This window comes from Ambystoma mexicanum, chromosome 11 (assembly GCF_040938575.1).
Source record: "Ambystoma mexicanum isolate Mex_15411 chromosome 11, UKY_AmexF1_1, whole genome shotgun sequence".
NCBI classification, from domain to species: Eukaryota; Metazoa; Chordata; class Amphibia; order Caudata; family Ambystomatidae; genus Ambystoma; species Ambystoma mexicanum.
In genome coordinates this window covers 1189796689-1189810634 of record NC_090934.1, presented here as the reverse complement: position 1 = coordinate 1189810634, position 13946 = coordinate 1189796689, and the positions used below count along the sequence as shown (strand labels likewise).

Here is a 13946-nt window from a genome sequence, read left to right as displayed (position 1 = left end):
GCTCCTCCCACTAGGACACTGAATAGTGCAAGAGTAGTGCAGAGAGGTTAGGTCAAGAAATTGAAGAATATGTAAATGCTCAGGTCTCAAGCGCTTCTATTTCATTTCTCGCCAGATATAAAGGACCCAGGGCAGGCCTGAAGACAACGGACAACTAACACCCAATGATTACGGACTACAGTGGGACATTTTGCCCTCCTGACAGACGTTAGATGTGTAAGGCGTCAAGCCCTACAAAGCGGTGGCCACCCTGGCAACGAGGGAGCAACGATCAACAGGGCCAAGGCAAAAGATTTTCATGAACTGCAAAATAGCACGAACACTCCCGAGTTAGGGAAACATGGCCATCCTATGGTCCAACGCACACTAGCAACTAGAATAGGAACCGACACACCCATGTCCAAAGTTTAATTGAGTTTCATATTACATTTTGTGCGCCTAAAGCTGTAACACTGTTTTGTTCCTTCTCTTTTCCCCGCACATGCAGGTTGTTGCGTATGTATGCTGTTAGAAATGTGTAGGAAATTTCCTTAATGTTATCTTCATTTAGTAACCCTGAGGCCTACTAATTAAACCATCGTGAAGCATTCCCCACTCAATTGCCCACCCTATCAGGAACCTCAGATCCCTTAGAGCACGTGACCCCTTAGAGCACGTTTCCCTGAAGTATATGTCCTTGCTTCCATTGAATAAACAGCCCAAGATTTTCCCTACCCATATTCAGAAATTTTGAAAACACAAAATGTCCAGGGGGAGGTTTCATTTTTGCCTTAGTGATTGTTTAGTTTGCGGAGCTTGAGGTTACTAACAAGTACTAACGTATTAACGCCTTTCTTGTGATTTTCAGACGGGCAACTTTATCATCTCATCAGCTGTAAGGACCCAGCAGCGTAAGTGGTTATGGGCAAGCAAATAAGGACTTTTACCTTCACAATGGGACTATTAATGATGAACGAAATATTGGGGGTGGTAATTTGAAAATTATATGTAATAGTGAGCATTACCGCTGTATCCCCTGCTAACATTCCCTAACCTAAGCAGGAAGACTTACGGCGTCAGTTGGTGAGGAAAAGCTGCTGCTAAAGTAAGGAGAGGTAAGGGCAGACACAAAGGGAGTAAAACATACACATAACACACATAGCAGAAGTGACCAACAACATGCACACATGTACAAAATTGGTAGGGACACCACTGGAGAGAGCTGTCCTGACTGCTCTTTAAAATATGCCGTGAGAGAATTGATTACAACAGAAATTACTACTGCAGAGCACGACGCCCATGTATCCCAAGGTGTGAAGAAGATTGCAAGGGAAGAAAGCAACATTGAGAATGATTAAAAAAAAAAAAGGGGGTAATCCCCTATGGAAGATGATTACATAAAGAGAAGAAACAGCTAGCAAATGCACCAGTGAGCAAGCTGCAAGAGAAAAAAAAAAGAGAAGAAGAAAAAAAAGAGACAAAAATATGATAAGTGCCTAACAGAGTGAGACAAAAGAGCGAAGATGGTCACTTGGGTGGAGAATGAAGAAGGACGTATACTGTGAAGGTACCAGCCTTATGTTACCAGCACAACAGTGACAAGAAGTGGACAATCATGCTGGATGAAAGAAGGTTGAAAGAAATAGGGAGAGCAGGAACATCACCGCTTATGGACAACTATTGACCATATGGATATAAAGATCAAGAGAAACTACCAGCGAATTGGGGAGGCAACTGTTCGATGGTGCACATCAGCATGCCCTTGTTGGTGATGTCCAAGGAAGTTGCGAAGAATGACACATTCACCAAGATGGAAAACAACGGAAGAAGAGAAACAGACAGAGGAGTAAAAAGAGGGGGGACTTACTTCTCGAGCGAGACAGAAGAATTATTGGGTGAAGTACCAGCATACTAAAGAATGATCAGCAAAAAATGCATCTGAAAAGAGAAAGCAAAGAACTAGCTAGTGCTTGCATGGTAATGGATGACATCATGACTGCCTGGTTGATTGAAGGTGATAACGGAAGCACTAGTACCGAGCACAGCATCATTGTGCAAGATCGAGATACATTGCAAGATGTGAGAGAACAGAAGAAGAAATCAGAATGCAAAGAAGAGACATGGTGAAAGGAAGAGGCGCACTAAGGGAGAAGATAGCGGTGTGCGACATGGTTCCAGCAATAATAAAGGTGGCCACTCCCTGTGATCAGAGAAATACGAAGGGAAGTGAGTGTGGGGGAACACAGAAGGAGAACACTCCTATATGTACTGTTTATCAACAACAATGTGAACAATTATGGACACTTCAAGGAATTGACAAAGATATGCAGACCGGAAGGAGGTGAATGTTGCTTGGTGGTGTGGTCGACAAAATCGAGATCAAACCCTTGCCGCCTCACCCCAGGCGCATATACAGAAGAACAGCAGGAAGAACAAGGAGCGCAATTATCATTTGGACCAGGCCCCAGCGCACCCATGGGTGACAAATATGCTGAAAGACACCCACTTCACCAACAGTGCAACTTCCATGCTACATTACAATCAATGCAGCAATATCACAATCTACAAACACAAAAATCCCTGTTTAAAGGCTTGCAAATGCCTATATGAATTAACATGGTCTAATTGCACAGTGTAAAGCCATGTTTCAGGAAAATTACAGCCAAGTTCATTTCTCTCACTGAACACTAGCTGCAGATGCCTTCACCAATACTCCTCGCAAACCCACGAGCAGCCAAGGTCGCGCAGTCAGATAACATTGCTTTCTGCAGACAAACATTTTTTAATTCTCCAATAATGCGAGTAAACCACGGCAACCCAGTGTGTTTTTTTTCTTTTCTTTCTGGGAAAGAAAGACATTTTCGCAAAGACTCGCACAACATTTGAAACATAATTGTAACAAGAATGGCTCAGGCCTAGCCAATGAGCAGTCAGAGCTCAGGTGCGAAATGCTTGCTTCAGCTAAAAAGTTATGGGAACACATTCATAATGCAACAAGCTAGAATTAGGTAGTGGTGGGCTGGCACAGCTAAACCAACCCACTGACGCAAAACTCTAATGTCCAATTATCAGGCTCTCTATAAGGTCTGCATAGGTAACCTATTACTTAGCAGCCAATAACAGGAGGAGATAGGTTTCTGGGAGCTGATCCAATTCTGTGAGGTCAGCCTGCAGTGTGATTACAAAGCTGGCTTGCAAGCCAGCCCCGGGGGAGACGGCGCCTGAACTCTCGATGTGCACGACGCTCTGCGTGTTTTTTTTTTTTTTTTCTTTTTTGCTGCCCAGGAATAAACGCAGTTTGGAACATGTGGCTGCCTGCTGGGGTCTCTGTTGCATTTCTGGGGGCCATATGGGAGGTGTTGGGGTCTCCCATAGCTGGTGAGGGTATGGCTGCTGGCCCCCCACTGCCCTGGTGGGGGTCCAGCTTCTCCCCAACAAGAGAATCTCTGTCTTACTGGCATTAAGGCAGATCATTGGAGGCGCACCACTCCTGGATGGCAGAGAGACAGTCAGAGATGAGGGAGAAGAGGTGGCGTAGGGGAGCCTGAAAACAAGCTGAGTGTCATATGCATAGCACTGTAAATTGGAGCAGAGAGCGGCAATGCGGCGGGCAGGGGTGCCAGGTATTGGTTGAACAGTTAGGGAGAGAGGTTAGACCCCACCCCCCATAGGCTAGACCAGTATATCAAGACTAGTTCATACAATTTAGCTTTACTTTGAGAGAAAGCAAATGTCCATTAACTTGTACCATATTATCGTGACTTGTACCATATTCATTCTTGAGAAGGTGAACATTTTCTGTGGGTGCTGCTAAAACTCTTCTGAACAGCACCCAGAAGGAAGCTCCACAAGCCCACATGCATACAGCTTATAGGGAACATTGGTGCCAACTACCCATGTCCAATGGATAATGACTTTTCTGCATTAGCCCTAGACCCCCTAGAATATAACTGCTCAAAGAAACTCCACCTCTGCTATGATTTGATTATCAAGTCTTTGCTCCGTGCCCTGCATGTAGGCCACGGGTCGGTACATTTATTAAGCTTCAATTTGCACTTACGCCAGGAAAAGCCTGAAGTCCTGAGATCAGAAGGGGTAGCTTCAAGGCAGCCACACTTCCAGTGACACCTAGCAGGACACGGAATGTTGTCGGCATAGCTGGAGGGAGGCCAGGATGGGATATGGGAAGGGGGAGAGTAGCGGTTTGTGCTGGCTTCTCAGGCTCCATGTTGTGCTTCCGGTCTTTAAAGATCTGCAAAGATAATTACATACAGTATCAACCACATTTATGCTCAGGTCAAATTAGCCATACCAACTAAAGGGAGCTCCATAGCAGCCTTTGCAGAGCATCTAGAAACAAGCTCAAATATGGATTCTAAATCCCCGTGTACGGCAACAAGTAAAAAACAGTTCACAAACAGAGAGGAAATATCACCTTTGTCCTATTGAATAAGAAACTAATTAAAGGGAGCAAGCCGCATAATGCACAGTAGCCATATAAGACCAATAATGTGCTCCTATTGAATCAGAAATGGTGTGCGTTGTCCATTTCGAGGATTGCCATTTATGCCAGGGGACAAGTGATCTTTATGTCTGGCTAATAGCTTGCTACCTGATAAATTGCACTCTGAAAAAATAAGTGTGGGGCTTCTAGTCCTGGGGCCCCGAGCTGTAGTTTGAAGATGAAAGGGTTAATTGATCTCATTTCAGCTGAAGACTGACAAAAATGCACATCAGTGGAACATCAAAAAACAATTAAAATTCCAAAACAAATAGGCTAAAATGGGCTGTGAGATTGAAATCACTCATCACCCGAAGTAGACATGTTGTGACTTTAACTCTTTCTGGTCTCATGGTTAATCTATCATTGGTGTGAATAAAATGTTGTACTTGTACTAGGTTTAGTACAGTGGCCAAACAACAAATGTGGCTATCTTTGTCAAGGTTTGCAGAATACAGCACTACCTGTAGAAGGCGATCAATCAATGCATTTTAGGATGTGCTTGTATTATAATTTTACCACACATCCTCAGATATTACATACCAAATTACCTTTGTGGCAATTTAGGTTCTCTTAGTCCTTGATCTCTCCCATTCATAAATGGTTGGGCCTGTATCCACATGTGGGTCGGAAAAAGTTTACTTAAGAGGATACCACAAGCGTTGAATGGCAGGAAAGGGCCCTGCATTGATTTGTACCCCATTTACCCAGGCACTCTACCCATGTAGCATCAAACGCAAAACCTAGATCCATATGCTTATTAACCCATTTCACAGAGCCTGTTGCAGCGCAGTATGTGCCCATCACAGATGTTAGGGGAGTGTTATGAAGGAGGCAGAGCTGGACCAAGAGCATGAGCATGAATTATAGTGAATGTAATTTTTAATTTCTGCCATCCAGTTCTCCCTCCTTCACAACCGATTGGTGCAAGACCCTCATTACGTGTTTGCTGGTCCGAAACAAATGCCGGTAATTCTGGCACTGGTATTTATTCTGGTCTGGCAAAACACAAGTCTGCAGGTGGGGGCCACTGATCTCCCGGCAGGCCTGACCTGCTGGTAGATCAGGCCCCTACTGGCAGATAAATGCCTGAATCACCGGCGCCGGTACTCCTGATGACTGTGATTCAGGCACTCCCATCCCTTGGAGTACTATGGTACTCTATGGAATGGGAACTTACGGTCACTCCACAGCCTGTACTATCCCAGTAATACTGGGATATAGGGCGGCAGGGCTGATAAGGCAAGGTTACCAGCAACCCTGTAATGAGCCAAGCCTTTTTAATGCACTGGATGGAGGAGAACGCATATACAGAACTGGCTTAAAGTAAATAAGGGTGTTAAGCACTTAGTCTCCAAGTATGCACCTTTCCTAGAAAATGTGTGCAATGCTGAATATTTGCAAAAAGCTAATGGTGTAGCTGAAATAGCAGCCCTATGGATTTGAGAAATAGGGGCATGTCTTTCAAAGGTAGCCAATACTGCCTTGGGTATTAAGCATTGAGCCCAAAGTCTCAACTGAAATTTCACTCCACTAATGTCGTAAGCATTAGAACTGCACGACACGATCCATCTAGCAATGGAAGCCTTAGTGGCTTGATAGCCCAGAGAGAGAACACTCTAGGTCATGAACATGAATATGCGTGCCAGTTGCAGCACGTCAGTTTGGGCACTTGTGTGGTGTGGAGCAATCAGCAATGCGTTGATGGAACCAGTGGAGCTGGTATTTAAGGTTCTCTGGGTAAGTGGATTTTTGATTTCCCCATTGTAAAGGAGGCATGGTATCACAAGTATGACACTGACACAAGAGGTACAAGTTTCAAAACATTTATTCAATTTTCGGGGGTTTGGAAAAACTCCTGCTTTGCCCTATAGCTATGATGGGAGTAGTCTCTATCATCAAATAATAAAGAAAACAGTCCTAGTCAGTCTCTGTCAAATAAAAATGTCCTATACTGACAAAACCTAATGCCTGCCCCATCTCTTATACAAAATGTGTGTAAAGGGGAAGATGTATGCAAAGGAAAATCAGTGTTATAACAAAGGATCAAAGTGACTGAGCCAGCTCTACTCCCCAGTTTGGGCAGCACGGAGTAAGGCGGCCCCCGTACACAGAATGACAAACTCTGGCTCAGGTTCTCAACACAAAGGCAGTTCAAAAGCATGGATCGAGGCCCGCTTGGACTTCCACGTTAAAGTCACTTATTTCAGCATTGCAAAAGTTCTTTCACAGGTCAACAAAAAGTTCACGTAGGTCTACCTCCATCGGGCTCGGACCGCTCAATCACAGCACTTGCAGGGGTTCCCTTCCCCAAGCGTAATTCACATTTGTTAGGGGTTCCCTTCCCCTAACTTATGACACTTCTGGTCTCCCTCAATCGGGCTCAGACCTTTCACTGATATCAAAGACTTTAGAATGTGCACGTTTTACTTTAACTCGCACTCTTGTGTTTATTTGCCCCAGTGTCTCTTGGTAGTTCAACACCATAAACACAAATGTTCACAGAAATCTTTATCTGAATGTAATCACTTTTTAATTTCACCTTTCGCCGGTGTTAATCTTAACCATTGTGTATTTCAGAGTTTGTTCACTTTGCTGCTTTATAACCAGATATCACATATTTCGAGGAGACTTGAGTGGGCTACTTCCTTTCGCTGGACCACTCTGCTACTTTGTGTAATTGGCTTCACAGTTATCAGTAATTTAAAGTTCCAAATATACAGACACCTGAGCGAATACCTAACCCCCGGAGCACGGAAATGAAGGGTAAATGGGAAACGGATGTAGGCAGAGAAATGACAGAGGGGGAGTGGAATAGGGCGCTTGCATTCCCCAAAGAGGTGTCCAGAAATCATAGATTCCGACAAATACAGATGAATGCACCGAACCTACCTAACCCCGAAACGAATAGCTAAGTTTAACAAACAAGCGCAGTTACACTGCACCTGGTGCATGAGGGAGGAAGCGGATCTAATCCACATGATGCGGGAATGCCCCAAGTCTAGGACGCTGTGGGATAGGGTAAAACAGACATGCGAGAAAACAGGCATGACCAACTACAAATGGACACCTGAGGAATGCCTACTCGGAACCTATCCTAGGCTAGCCAAACTGAAACACATAGTCAGGCTTATGGACATAACGTGCATACTGGCCAAAAGAACCATAGCCATGTCCTGGAAAAGACCCGCAGGACCACAATACAAAGCATGGCACAGTGAAACAGAGCGATGGGTGTCGGCTGAGACCAAGGCCTGGGAAGAAAGTGTCACTAGATCTACGGATGAGTCCAGCAGAGCTCTTGAGGCATGGAAAGAACTTACTAGACACATGTTTCTCCCCTCGGACGACAAGCCCCCATGAGCCCATGACCCGAAACGAACTTACCTGCAAGACAGGAAAGGGCAACCCCAGATAAATGACTGGAGACAACGCTGGCCCTGGGAAGGTATCCCCCCTGCACCCTCCCTGAGTATGCTACCCAACTTCCCTACACCACCCCTCCCCCCCGAAACAAGAGACGCTGAAACATATGGACATGGCAAGGAGACGGTTATTGTTATTCATTATTTGTTGCTTGTTATATTGTTAAGGCTAAACCGAAAAGCATTGTAAAAGAGTATGCACAAGACGCATTTGCAAAACTTGTAAGTGATATTACTGAAAATGCCAATAAACAAATTTAAAAATAAATGAGCTTTTGCGCCAAAAAAAAAAAAAATCAGTCATTTAAAGTTCACCACAGGTATGCATGCCTTCCTTCGCGTCTCATCCACACGCATGCAGCCTTCAATTGTGAGATATACTGTTGCAACTTCAATCTTTCCTTAACACACACTGGCCTTTCATGTCACTCGCCAACTGAACGGATGTGTGCATTTCTTTGTCTTTGCTGTTTCAATTCACAAGTCAAGGTTAATACCACCGGCATGGCCTCGCCTTCCCAACTCTGTTGTTCACCCGGGAGGGTCGCTGGCCTCCTTGAAACACAATGCAGTCTTGTCAGGGATTTGGCCTTCTCTGTGTATCTTTCACGGCTCTTCGGAGGCAACAACCTCCTGGGTTTCTATATCCTTTGCTCTCATCGCTCTGTCTGCTCCAGTAGGTTTGTCTTCACCCTGGAAGTTCTACACCTTCTCATGTTCCACCTTGCTCAGAGTGTGTCTCTATGTTCCGCCTTTTATCCGTGTTGGGACACCCAATAGGTATCAGATGTATGTGATTAAAGTCAAGTGCCCGACTGCCTGCCCCAATTAGCGGGACATTTCCAATGAGATATGTATGGATTAGCCTCTTTACTCTCCGTTGCTCTCTTCCTCAGCCCAATGTTTGTGTTGCAAGGGGGGTGGGGTGGGAATTGGGACATAGGAACATCCTATAAAATAGGATGGGGTACAGGAAAGGGGGAAATACCGTGTCTCACCATTGACTGCCTCACCCCTACTCCCTGCAGACCTCTCACCCAGGTGATCCTCCCGCGGTGTCCAGTCATGTTTTCGAATACAAAAGTTTCGAAAGGCAAACTTTCAAATCTTTTTTTTCAAAATGCCATTCTTTCAAATGACAATTTATTTGGGAAACAAAATAAATTGAAAAATGCAAAGGTTTGCCTTTCGGAACTTCAGGTAAGGGTTAGGGTTGGGGCTTGGGTTAGGGTTGGGGGGTGGTAGGACGGCGTGGTGGGGAACCCCCCCATAATACATTAAACCTTGAAACGTTACATGGAGCTGTCCAGTGCTGAAATTACAGCACTGGACAGCTCTATTTAACGTTTCAACGTTACAAAAAAAAAAAAGCATTGAAATGCTACTTTTAACATGTAAAAGTGCATTTCAATTGAAACCAATCCATGACTATTGTCGACAAATTGGTTTAGAAAGAAATGCACTTTGCATGTTAAACATAGCATGTCACAGCTTTTGTTTTTCGAATCTTTTGATTCGAAACTATGACTATGAACCTCCTCCCGCACTGGTCCACCCCCAGGGTCTAGATTCAAACGCCTTTTTTATTTGAAATGCCCCAGTGCCGTGGGTTGAATGTGGACCGGTATGGCGCTGGAGGCTTACATGTTCAGGCGCCCTGATAAAGGGCCCGTAGTGTGCGCTGTATGTTTTCTTGACCACAGAACTGGTACCCATACTTTAACTAACTAGCACACCTGGGGGCCCAGGCTTAGAGGCTGGCAGGGGACTAGAGACCCAGGGAAAAAAGTGGATGCAACTTTATTTTATGGACATTTGTTGTATTCTTCACCCAGTACGATATTCCTCATTCCTGCATTGAATAATGTGGGGAATTCGAGACAATAATACAAGCCACCCCTAAAGTACAGTTCAAGAGATTTTTATTTGGTATCAGGTAATTTAGGGGTTGGGTTGGACAAATGCCTAAGGGAACTAGGGGAAACTCTAAAACTAAATAGGGACTTCATATAAAATAATTGCCAAGATGGTGTAATGAAATAAGTGGTTCCCAGATTCCGAATTGTCACCATATCAACTCAAATTAATGCCTACTCATAAGTGCCCCCCCTTCTGGGGCAGCCTACGGTACAAAGAAAATGCACAAATTATGTGGCCATCAATAAACCTACCCATGAGGGTCTTTAACCTCTAGGATACACTAAGCTAATAAACCAAGGTTTCAGGGATTGACCAGAGCAAACAGTTTTTAGATCCTATTCTTATAGTCTGTCCCTAAACTAACCCCAAAAAAAGAAAAAAACTGTTTCAGCATAGTCTCCTCTAGGAGTTACTGCGACGCTCAGCTGGTCTCTGCGCAGGCGTTGGGGCACAGTGGCAGACCTCCCGGGGGTGAGGTCGCTCAGGTCCAACTTTGTCCTCTGTGCTTATGCGGTGACTGGTGGTAATAGGTGATGCTGCTCGGGACTGCTCCTGCGTGGAGAATAGGGGGTGTGAGTATGCCAGCTTGTGTGCCTCATCCCCTTCCAGAAATCTCACCTGTTGATTAGTCTTGGCGAGCACTCCGTCCTGCTGTTTCTGGCAGGGGCGCTTGTATGATCTGGACCGAGTTTCTTCACTGGTCCCTTGGACGTGATAGTCCAGTCCTGCTGCGACTAAGCCACTATGCTTCAGGTAAGTGTTCCTGTATGCCTTTGTCTTTCCTCGTCTGTTTTTGTTGTATTGTAAAGTTTGTTGTCTTGTATTGCTGTCCGCTCCACTTTTGAGGTTTGTTCTTTTGCTTTCTTCCCTTGCAAGTGATATTGCCAGGACGGCAGAAGCTGCGGAGCTCGTGGTGACAGCCGGAGGGAATGAGGAACGAAGCTGCAGCGGTACAGTAGCTGGTAAATTGTTAACTAGGGGGCACGCGGGGTTGAAATGTGGCGCGGCCCTAGGACGGATGTTCTAACCTTGTCTTTCTTTTTCTTCACAGGGTCCGAGTTCGTGGATGCGGAGTGCGGTGCTGCGGCATCGGGATCAATATCATTGGATGTTAGGAGATGAGTCTGCAGATGAAGCGATGAAGCACCGGTTTCCTGGAGGGGAGTATGCAGGAGAACGCCTTGTTTCCAAAGGTAAGTAAACTGGTCAAAGCGGCGGTGAGCGACACGTTGCACGCGAGTGCACAGTAACGCGAAGCACCGGCCTTGAGGATGGAGTATCTTATATAGCTGAGCTTCTGAAGCCACACCCACCAGGTTCAGCCTGCCTGCCACACCTGATGAGTCAGCACATGAAGACCAGGCCTAGGGAGCCACACCCGATGAGTCAGCACATGAGGATGTTCTCTGGAATAAAGGCTTTCAGCACCTGGAAAGTTCTTGTAAAATAAAAGCACTCCTGCACAGAAATAAAGTAAAAGCACTCCTGCACTGAACTAAAGTGTTCCTGCTCACATCTCTATATGTGCCTGGCACCAAAGGCCAGGCCCCCTGTGTTTATGGGTCCCAAAGGGACATAAGTGAGTTAAGGGACCCATTGCCCCCATCACTAGATGGTGGGGTTTGTGTGTTCTGGGGCCTGTGGCCATGACAGTTACTGAACAGTCTGGAGATCCTTAAGCAACTTTGCATCCACCATCCTCAGGACCTTTTCCAGGTGTTTCTACAGTGTTCTCTGATTAGGCATCTACAGGGCCTTGCAATCTTCACTCAGGCTTCTCGCCGCTCTCAGGTCTTCAAGATTCTCGAGAGGTCTGACCTAGACAGTGGTTTAGTCCGCAGGTATGTGGTATGAGGTTTATATGTATTACAGGTTAAAATCCTGACAAACAAGACAGGTATTCATAAAAATCCTCTGATCATATGGTTTTTAATATTGTCTGTAAAGAACAAGCAAAAGTCATTGGTCAAGCTTTTTTGCCTTTTATGTACATTAAGAGGGATTTGGATAACTTAATATTTTCTTTTTTTAAATTTTATTAAAGCATATGGTTACATAACAATCCTTTTGCCAATTTAATACATGACATACAGAGAGCTGTCTAAGGCAGTATTGCAACACATGACCACATACTTGCACGCTGCGTACACAGGGAAAAAATTGGAAAAGAGGTTGGCTATTTTAGAGCTCTAGAAAATGTACCAAGAGGAGAGACAAGATCCACCCCCTGAGGAGTGGATGCTTACTCAGTGTAGGGAGGAAGGTGTTGAGCCTTCTGCTCCCCTTACCTCATCTGAAGTGAATGGTGAGGTTGTATACTAATTGATCTTTTCACAATTGACCTCGGGAGAATTGACCTAATTTAGAAGGTCAATTAGGACATATATGCGGGGGGAAACCCCTTGTAACCTCCCACCCAATCCAAACCCCCCACAATCCCCCACCCAATCCCCTTATATTTTCTATAATCCAAAACCAACCCAATACATATATAAAATAACTAAAATAATATAAAGGTCAATTGTGCAGAAGGTCAATTAGGACCACTATAATTAGGTCAATTGTGCAAAAGGTCAATTGTAAAAGGTCAATTTGGGTAAAACCAATGGTGATAGTATAGAAGACGTAGGTTTGTATCCGTTAAAGGAACTAAAGGCAGCGACAGGATATAGTAACCCGATATATGAACTGCCTGCTTATAGCAGTGACGATAGTCCAGAAGAGACCAGAAGAAAAGAGGTCTTTAAGATTGTGCAGAATAAAGAGGAGAAAAGTGAGCAACCAAATATGTCAGCAGTTATAGAACGAGATTAAGAGATGGAAAGGAGAAAAGGATAAAGCTGACGAGGTAACGCTCCTACAGAACAAATGGATGGGAGGACAGATATTGCTCAGGCTTGATGGGGAAAGCAACAAGGGGCTTAGGCAAAGGGAGGATGAAGATGAACAGGACAGAAAAGACAGGGAATGAGAAAAGAGACTGAAAGAGGATGAACATAAGAGAGAGCAGGCAGAGGCGGGAACAGATGTATCAAGAAGAGCAGCAAAAGAAAGAAGAAAGGGCAGAGGAGCAAAGGAAGTAACTGGCAGAGAGCAATCAAAGAACGAAATAGGCAAGAAAGGAAAAGAGAAGTGGATGAAGCACGGAAATTAAGGGATAAAAGGATACAGAGACGAAGGAAGGAAGAAGAGCATAGAGCGAACGAAAGAAGAGAAAAAACAAGAAGAGGAAAGAATTAGATGGAAAGCGAGAAAAAAAGAGAATTAGACAAAGAATTGGAGTAAAACGCGAGGCAGCGGGAGCACAACATTGATCGCATTCAAAAGGAGTTGATGGAACCAAGTCCAGTAATATAATGGGGGAACATAGGAGGTTCTTCCGTTAAAGGAGGCAATGCCAGGACCATCTAGAATAGCCATAGAAGAGAATCTTGACATAGGGAGTATAGGAGATAGGATCGATAAAGCCTATCAAGACTTGAGAGAAGGTAGCAAATCAGGAAGCTGGGGGAAGGGAGATCAGTCCCTGGTCTTCCAATCACGAGGCGAAGGAAGACACAGGTTTAGTCTCTAGCATAGAGCCTTGTCCTTAGACAGGCTGACTTTAGATAAGGGTGAAGGGGATGAGAGACATACTAGCTGGGGGCTAGATATGTCGGACGAAGAGAGAGAAACCTTCCGTGGGGAAGAGGGAGGAGGTGCATGCGGTTCCAAGGAATGTCTGCCCGCCCAAGGAAGTGAGGTGGTCTGATTTAGAGCAACCTAAGGATAAAACTCCAGATCCTGTAGCATATCCAGAGGGTCCTAGAGGACAATCGTACAGCAAGAAAGGAGAGTCACCGCCATATGTGAACAGGCTGAGGTCATTGCCAGGTAGAAGGTGATCAGAAACCATTGTCCCCACTATGGATAGGCAGACGATAGGAGCCGATTGCGGGTTGGGATTCACGCAGTTCCCTTTATTGGAGAAGGGAGGGGCAAGACCGGAGTATATTCCTTGGCCACAAATGGTTAACGATAATTTCACGTGTAAACTTCCTACTTTGATGGCGGTGTGGGAAAATGGATTTATGAATTAAAGAAGATTACAGGGTGCAATACGTTGGCAATAGGGGCATTAA

At 45.0% G+C, this 13946-nt stretch overlaps 1 protein-coding gene across 25 annotated transcripts in view; it reads right to left on the bottom strand.

Annotated features, from left to right (window-relative positions):
• The window catches only part of PPCDC (phosphopantothenoylcysteine decarboxylase), a 728417-nt gene that overhangs the window by 551375 nt on the left and 163096 nt on the right, over window positions 1-13946 (bottom strand). For 19 of the 25 annotated variants that reach the window (XR_011279806.1, XR_011279805.1, XM_069624534.1 and 16 more), the window contains one exon: window positions 4040-4231. The exons of the other annotated variants lie outside the window; for them this stretch is intronic. Coding sequence is in view for 17 of the 19 variants with exons in the window: in XM_069624522.1 (XP_069480623.1) it covers window positions 4040-4231 (192 nt within the window). In the remaining 2 variants the exon portion in view is untranslated. The remainder of the gene's footprint in view (window positions 1-4039; window positions 4232-13946) is intronic. 25 annotated transcript variants of the gene reach the window in all.